The 8,036-nt window shown below is 51.5% G+C and overlaps 1 protein-coding gene across 3 annotated transcripts; it reads left to right on the top strand.

The window, feature by feature from the left end:
• The first annotated feature begins 969 nt into the window (after positions 1-969).
• LOC100191328 (delta-12 fatty acid desaturaseFAD2) lies at positions 970-6,098 on the top strand. Of its 3 annotated transcripts, none has more exons than XM_020552996.3 (2): positions 970-1,362; positions 4,462-6,098. In XM_020552996.3, exon 2 carries the CDS (start codon positions 4,473-4,475, stop codon positions 5,634-5,636), a length of 1,164 nt encoding a protein of 387 aa, XP_020408585.1. In that variant the 5' UTR covers positions 970-1,362; positions 4,462-4,472; the 3' UTR covers positions 5,637-6,098.
• Positions 6,099-8,036: the final 1,938 nt, after the last annotated feature.

The raw sequence follows: 8,036 nt of genomic DNA, 5'->3' as shown, positions 1-8,036 counted from the left end.
CATGTATTAACTATTCGTAGCAAATTATCTAATAGTTAGTTATCTATTTGTTAGCTAGCTAATTCACTAATAAATTTTTTAGCCAACTAACTATTAGCTCTAGTGCATTCAAACACCCCATTAGTTCATTTAAATAGAAGACTAAAATTATAACCAACTTTTAAAATGTTTAAACTTATAAATATCTTTCTCTATTCTTATTCTATATAAAGCACCACTTCCAACGGTCATCTCATGTCACCCTTCCTGCTTAATGCAAAAATAAAATAAAATTATATATAAATGGAGGTTTGAACCTTGATTGTTGCTCCACGTTTACACCTATCTAACCAATATAACACACACATGTGTCGTATTAAAGCAAAGTTTACTCATATAGTCATATGATACATATAAAAACCATGACAATGCATGAATAACGACTAGTATTATTATATGACTAGTTTCCATGCGATTGTGGAATATATATTGTGCTTAAATTTCTAATATATGAGTGGTAATTGGATATATGTGGGGTGACTAGGGGGCTTTTTTCGTCGTACTTACAAAAATTCCTTAATCATGAGTCACTAACATGACTTCTTATATATACCACCCGCCTCTAAATAATGACAAAATAGATAAATTTTCCGGTGACTAGGGTCTGTTTGGATTTCATGCTATAAAGTAAAAGCAAATAAAGTTTAGTTATTTTAGGAGGTAAAGATCCAAACAGGAAAATATAAAAAGTGACTAGAATGGTGAAAAAATAAATTTATTTATAGGCTGCACGTCACACAATTTATAGTTCATCGAGTCACACAATTTACTTAGTTAATAATTCGATAGGCTGTACGAGTGTACGTTTCGTTGCGGACACTATTGCCAGTTAAAATAAAATCTCGAATGAAAAATAAAGATAATCAAGCGGCGTTTTCTTTTGTGAACCAATCGTTTCAAAAGAGAACTCAAATATGGCGATGTCCCCCTGTTTTCCCGAGGGGACCCCGTCCGTTGGATGTGAGCCACGAGCCCACGAACGGCCCGCGGCCGGCGCCGCGCGATCTGGGTCACGCCTCCCGGGGTGTAGCCAAACAGGGTTATACACGTGGACGGGGCCAGATTTCCCGTTGCCGACGTGGTTAGTGCGTCCCATCTGCCCCTCGGGCCCACGCGCCAGGGAGGCCGCGCCCGCTTTTAAATAGCGCCTCTCCCCGGCGGAATCGGAGGCGGCCAGGCTCCCTCCTCCTCCCTGCAAATCCTGCAGACACCACCGCTCGTTTTTCTCTCCGGGACAGGAGAAAAGGGGAGAGAGAGGTGAGGCGCGGTGTCCGCCCGATCTGCTCTGCCCCGACGCAGCTGTTACGACCTCCTCAGTCTCAGGTACCCGCATTAGCCTTCCTCTATTCTGGATGATCCCCCCTGCCAGTGTTTCATAGATTGTTCTGAATGGATTGATGAGGAATCGACCGGAGTTTCGGTTTTGGGTTGCTGAGCTCGGCAGCAGGGTGACAGTTCGCCGTAGCGGGCTCGTGACCGGCCGTCGCCGGCGGGGCGGGTCCGGCCGAGCTCGTGTCGTCGATCCGTAGCGTTGGGTCTGGGAGAAAGTAATGGGATGCGGCCGAACTCGCCGTAGCCCCCGCCGGTCGAGCTTGACATCGATCTCACCGGCGGGCATCCGCAGAGGCCTTGCGCTGCCGATGTGGATTTGCCCAGATTAGTCCTGGCAAAGCGCGCTTGTTTCCCATCTCATCAGATCTGTAGGATTCAGCGAGTGGTGCCGATCAGATATTTTGCCCGTGCAATGGATCCATGATCTCTGCCCCCTCCTGCCCACTCGTTTCGGGAACATGACATGCCACTTTTGGCCACGAACTTTTCGCAGCTCCCGTCAATCTTGTGGGTAAAAGCTGCAACCTTTACAGGCCTAGCCTCTTTCTTTAGGCGTTCGGTCCCTCCATGACAGCCATCGCTGCGCCTGCGCCCTCCCCATGATGGCCAACTGCTCCGTTGTTCTAGCTTCTAATTTTTTTTACTGGTACTATTAGCTAAGCACGGAGTTGGCGACAATTGCACCCAAGAATTGACTGACCTTTTAGCTCCAGCAATTGCTGTGTCTAGGAAGCAACTCGTTCTGCTTTGGTCACACATAAAAAAATATCTACTTGTCCAGATGGGAAACCGTATATGCTTTTCTAGGAATTTGGATAGAAAAAAATAGAGCGCGTTCCTTTCAATCCCAGTCATCACACGCTCGAGGTCGAGGGCAGGAAGCCGCCGCCGCCGGCGGCGGCAGCGGGGATGGGGAGCTCGTTCCGTGGGTCTTGTCTGCTTGACCTAGAAAACGGCATCGTGATGAACGACGCGCTACCGTCCGATGCCTTGGGATTTTGGACGGTGGCGACTGTCTCCTCCCACGTGGCCACGTACAGTCAAAAACCGAGACAGAAAAAGATTTCACCTACTCCGCCTCACCTTCGGCATGGGCCGGCGGCATGTCAGGGCTCTGCAGCTGTGTCTGCGCAACGGTACAAGACGCCGCGGGGGTCGCAGCCTGCAAGCCCGGCACCGAATTCTAGGCCCCACATGATGGCATGCAACACCGGTGCACAGATATTTTTCGACACGATTATCCAGCCGTAGAATAACTCGGACAAGTGTCGAGAGGCGTGGACCAGCAGATCTGGGTGCAGTTGGCCCCTCTGGTGACCAGAGTGACCCGTCCTTCACCTTGGCGTGGTCGGCTGCAACTCGCTGTCCGATGCAAATTGCTGCTACTGCTATGGCCATGGCATGGAGTCGCATGTGCCATTTCTTCCCTGTTTGTTTGGCTCTCCCCGCCGTCCGATCAGAAAGTTAGGGAGACAATTTAGACGGGCGGCCCTTGTCTTGTCAGAATTAATGCACAGTATCGGCACGGCGGCCAAGCATCTCTTTCGACGGATCTGGTTTCTGTCTCCATCTGTGGGCGCCATGGTTGGCTGGTCGACAGGACACGCTTGTGTCATTTCGGCCAAGCCCCAAGGGAGACAGATAACATCCGATTCCACCTCGTGCGAGCACATGTGCGTAGAGATGGCCAAACGGGCCGGCCCGGCCCGGCCCGGCCCGGGCCCGGTGAAGCCCGGCCAAAACCGGGCCGGGCCTGCTGTGCCAGCGGGCTTAAGTTTCTGTCCAAGCCCGGCCCGCAGCGGGCCTAAACGGGCCGGGCCGGCCCGTTTAGCACGAAAAAACGGGCCAAAAAGCGGGCTAAACGGGCCGGTAAGCACATTTTAGTGTAAAAAAAACGGGCTTAACGGGCTTAGAGGTAAACGGGCCGTGCCGGGCTAGCCCGCCGTGCCTAGTTTCCTGTCCAAGCCCGCCCGTTTATTCTACCGTGCTGGGCTCGGACCGGGCCCAAAAAGCGGGCTTCGTGCCGGGCTCACGGGCCTCGTGCTTTTTGGCCATCTATACATGTGCGGCTTCGAGCCATACCATACCATACTGGATGCCGCACTACCAAAGTTTTGGCATCACTGATAAACGCCCAAATTTTGGTAACAAGATGAAGCAAACAGACAATGAAAAACCGGATCTTTTCTAAGATTTATACTAATGCGCCGTGCATCTTTTACGTTGCTATATGGGGCTTCACTAGGCTTTATCGTAAACCGAACTGATTTACCACCACCTTCAATGCACAAGGCAGAGCACCTGCCATCTTACGCTGATTTTTTTTTGAAATATGGTGTGCCTCTAGGCTCTGGACTGGTAGGTGGGTTTGCATGTAGAAAAGATGACTTGGGAGCTCATGCTTGCTAGCTTGTCAAAATTGACCACTTCTACCGATGACGCAAGATTGCCTTGCTCTGTATGGCTATTGGATAGCTTAGATTTGACCATATATGGTAGTACTACCATTTATTTTTCCTTCCGCTGAATCACCTCAACGCACGTTCTTGGCGCTGCCGCTTGTTAGTCTCTCCTGCCTGCTGCTTTCCATTGGTCCAGAAGTCCCTTTCACAAATCACCGTCCAATTGCATGCAGTACATCACATGTTTCTCAAGGGGGTTGTTGGACCAGTTCGTTCAATGTAACATCACAAGTGACAGGACCTTAATCTGTTTTCTGCTTATTTAATGTAGATTTGCCGTAGGGTTTTGTACCATCCTTGGTCTTGCTGTAAAGTCTGCATTTTATTAGTTCTGTGTGGTGGTAATCAGAATTGCTGGTTTGGGCTCGCACATGCTGTGATCCCCAACTTGCTGTGGCGTGGTAGTTGGATCGTGTTTAGGCAAGAAAGTAAATGCGATCATGCACGGCATATTTGCCACCTTCCTGGGAGACGCCCCCTCGTGCCGTGATCTGTTTTACTTTGGTTGATTGGTGGCCTTTCTCGTGGTTCACGTGACAGCTTTTTTGATGGGATGAGATCACTGTAATGTTGTTCTTGATTCACGCTCGCTTGATCTTACTGTAGCGTACTACCTCGTTTGTGTCAGTCAGGAGCAAGATGGGTGCCGGCGGCAGGATGACCGAGAAGGAGCGGGAGAAGCAGGAGCAGCTCGCCCGAGCTACCGGTGGCGCCGCGATGCAGCGGTCGCCGGTGGAGAAGCCTCCGTTCACTCTGGGTCAGATCAAGAAGGCCATCCCGCCACACTGCTTCGAGCGCTCGGTGCTCAAGTCCTTCTCGTACGTGGTCCACGACCTGGTGATCGCCGCGGCGCTCCTCTACTTCGCGCTGGCCATCATACCGGCGCTCCCAAGCCCGCTCCGCTACGCCGCCTGGCCGCTGTACTGGATCGCGCAGGGGTGCGTGTGCACCGGCGTGTGGGTCATCGCGCACGAGTGCGGCCACCACGCCTTCTCGGACTACTCGCTCCTGGACGACGTGGTCGGCCTGGTGCTGCACTCGTCGCTCATGGTGCCCTACTTCTCGTGGAAGTACAGCCACCGGCGCCACCACTCCAACACGGGGTCCCTGGAGCGCGACGAGGTGTTCGTGCCCAAGAAGAAGGAGGCGCTGCCGTGGTACACCCCGTACGTGTACAACAACCCGGTCGGCCGGGTGGTGCACATCGTGGTGCAGCTCACCCTCGGGTGGCCGCTGTACCTGGCGACCAACGCGTCGGGGCGGCCGTACCCGCGCTTCGCCTGCCACTTCGACCCCTACGGCCCCATCTACAACGACCGGGAGCGCGCCCAGATCTTCGTCTCGGACGCCGGCGTCGTGGCCGTGGCGTTCGGGCTGTACAAGCTGGCGGCGGCGTTCGGGGTCTGGTGGGTGGTGCGCGTGTACGCCGTGCCGCTGCTGATCGTGAACGCGTGGCTGGTGCTCATCACCTACCTGCAGCACACCCACCCGTCGCTCCCCCACTACGACTCGAGCGAGTGGGACTGGCTGCGCGGCGCGCTGGCCACCATGGACCGCGACTACGGCATCCTCAACCGCGTGTTCCACAACATCACGGACACGCACGTCGCGCACCACCTCTTCTCCACCATGCCGCACTACCACGCCATGGAGGCCACCAAGGCGATCAGGCCCATCCTCGGGGACTACTACCACTTCGACCCGACCCCTGTTGCCAAGGCGACCTGGCGCGAGGCCAGGGAGTGCATCTACGTCGAGCCCGAGGACCGCAAGGGCGTCTTCTGGTACAACAAGAAGTTCTAGCCGCCGCCGCTCGCAGAGCTGAGAGGACGCTACCATAGGAATGGGAGCAGGAACCAGGAGGAGGAGACGGTACTCGCCCCAAAGTCTCCGTCAACCTATCTAATCGTTAGTCGTCAGTCTTTTAGACGGGAAGAGAGATCATTTGGGCACAGAGACGAAGGCTTACTGCAGTGCCATCGCTAGAGCTGCCATCAAGTACAAGTAGGCAAATTCGTCAACTTAGTGTGTCCCATGTTGTTTTTCTTAGTCGTCCGCTGCTGTAGGCTTTCCGGCGGCGGTCGTTTGTGTGGTTGGCATCCGTGGCCATGCCTGTGCGTGCGTGGCCGCGCTTGTCGTGTGCGTCTGTCGTCGCGTTGGCGTCGTCTCTTCGTGCTCCCCGTGTGTTGTTGTAAAACAAGAAGATGTTTTCTGGTGTCTTTGGCGGAATAACAGATCGTCCGAACGACAACCTTTTTTTGGGTAGCTGTAGTGGTTTTCCGAGTCGGATCACGCACGATTCTCGTGTCGCGTTGCTCGTTTCTGGGTCTTTGCTAGCTGGCCAAGGTTGCCCCCGGTTCATTCCCTGCAAATCATCCACACCTCTGGTTGGCTGCAGTGCCAGTTTGCAACGTTGTGGTCCAAGGCTCCAAGCCCAATCCTTATCTTTGTGGATGGGAAGCTGGTGCTCTCTGTGCCAGTCACCTGCCAGTCTGGGAGGACCAGTGTTTTGCTCTCGGCACCGGTTCAACTTATTACACATACTGAACCCATCACCATCAGCGTACAGTACATTATTCTGCTGGTACCTTATTCCCCTGTCAGATGCCCATTCTCGGTGTTACAAATCCCGTGTCTTATCATGAGATCCAAGAAATTCAGTACCAGTCCATACCAGCTCCACGCGTCTTATCCGCAGCCGTTGATGCCATCGAAAAGTCGCAAGAAGCCCTCAGCATCGGCCGGCGCCTATCCATCCCTCTCCGGCTACAGTAACTCAGTAAGGATACCGCGGGACTCTGGCGAGAGCATCATGGCCGTGTTTGGTTCCGAGCAGATACTGAAAATCTAGTTTTCAAAATACATTATGGATCCGAACATGAGTCAATGCCCATGGATACGTCCATCCCTGTTGAGTCAATGGCAACGGTGCAAGGGTCTGCTACAGTTTTGGAATTTTACCTGAATCTATGATTGGCGTATGAATCCAGCTATATATTTATTTATTTCTTAAATCCTTTGTAGGATGTGGCTGATTAGGGTGGGCCACATTTGATCCTTCCTAAAGTGTGAATGTGTTTTGAATCAGAGAAAAGAAGCTTATGAGATGTACAACACTTGCTGGTAAAGTTGGATTTAGTATTAGAAACAGCCATACAAAGCATCGAGCTGATAAAACTATATATCAAAAATATATAGTTTGTAGTAATGAAGAGCATCGAAAAAAATACTGAGTCATCAAAGGATACACATTATTTTTTCTTATGCGAAATTTTATCGTGACACAGAGAAGTGATGACGGGGAGTCTACATCCATGGCTGCACCTTTGGTACAAGCCATATATGCTGATGCCACAATGCCACCCTTTGTAAATGGTTTACAAGGGCAATCTTCAAGCATGGCTGCTCCTTTGATCGATGGAGGATATACAAATCTTATACTTGGGTGCAACAAGATGCAACATTGTCCTCGTTTGGTAGGAAGTTATATTTTGATGAGTAGCATTTAGTGTAAAATATGAAAGTCGCATTTCTTGATAATCTCAGGGAAACCTGAATTCTATGTTTTCCTCTTCTCTGCATCACTATGCATTTCTGCAACAATAACTTCGACTGACCAGCGGGCCCTAGTTTCCATAGGTCTTTTCCCCGGTGTGCTCGCTGACCGATGGGCCCTAGGGATTGGGGATCATATCCCTGACACCTCTAAAGACAGGCTCCAAACCCGAGTGAACTTGCGCAAAAAGAAAATCCTAGATTCTGACACTTGTGAAGTATGCGCCTTAGAACCCAAGACAATGTCACACATGCTCTTCCACATTAGCTTTGCCAAAACCTTCTAGATTGCTACTGGCATCGCCATTCCCCGGATATGCACTGCTCCCACCTCCTCGAACTTGCTTGCCCCCATGCTCTTCAAGGACAGGGTTTAATTGGCTTTATCCTCCTATGTTGTTTGCACCTTTGGAAACGCCGGAACACAAAGGTATTAAGAGGCGAGCTCACCCCACTTCGACAAGTGATCCAATCATGCAAGGTTGATTCCTGGTTGTGGCACAGTTCCTCTCCACGAACAAAGCGAAGGCAGATACAGGCCTGGTGTGACATCTTTAGTATGTAATCCTGCTGTAATGTCTGCTAAGCCTATCCTCTCTACCCGCTTTGCTTTGCTTCAAAATGGTAATTGTAATCGCTGAAATTCCT

Source organism: Zea mays, chromosome 5 (assembly GCF_902167145.1).
Source record: "Zea mays cultivar B73 chromosome 5, Zm-B73-REFERENCE-NAM-5.0, whole genome shotgun sequence".
NCBI classification, from domain to species: Eukaryota; Viridiplantae; Streptophyta; class Magnoliopsida; order Poales; family Poaceae; genus Zea; species Zea mays.
The sequence above is the reverse complement of the archived record's forward strand: the minus strand, read 5'-3'. Positions and strand labels throughout refer to the sequence as shown.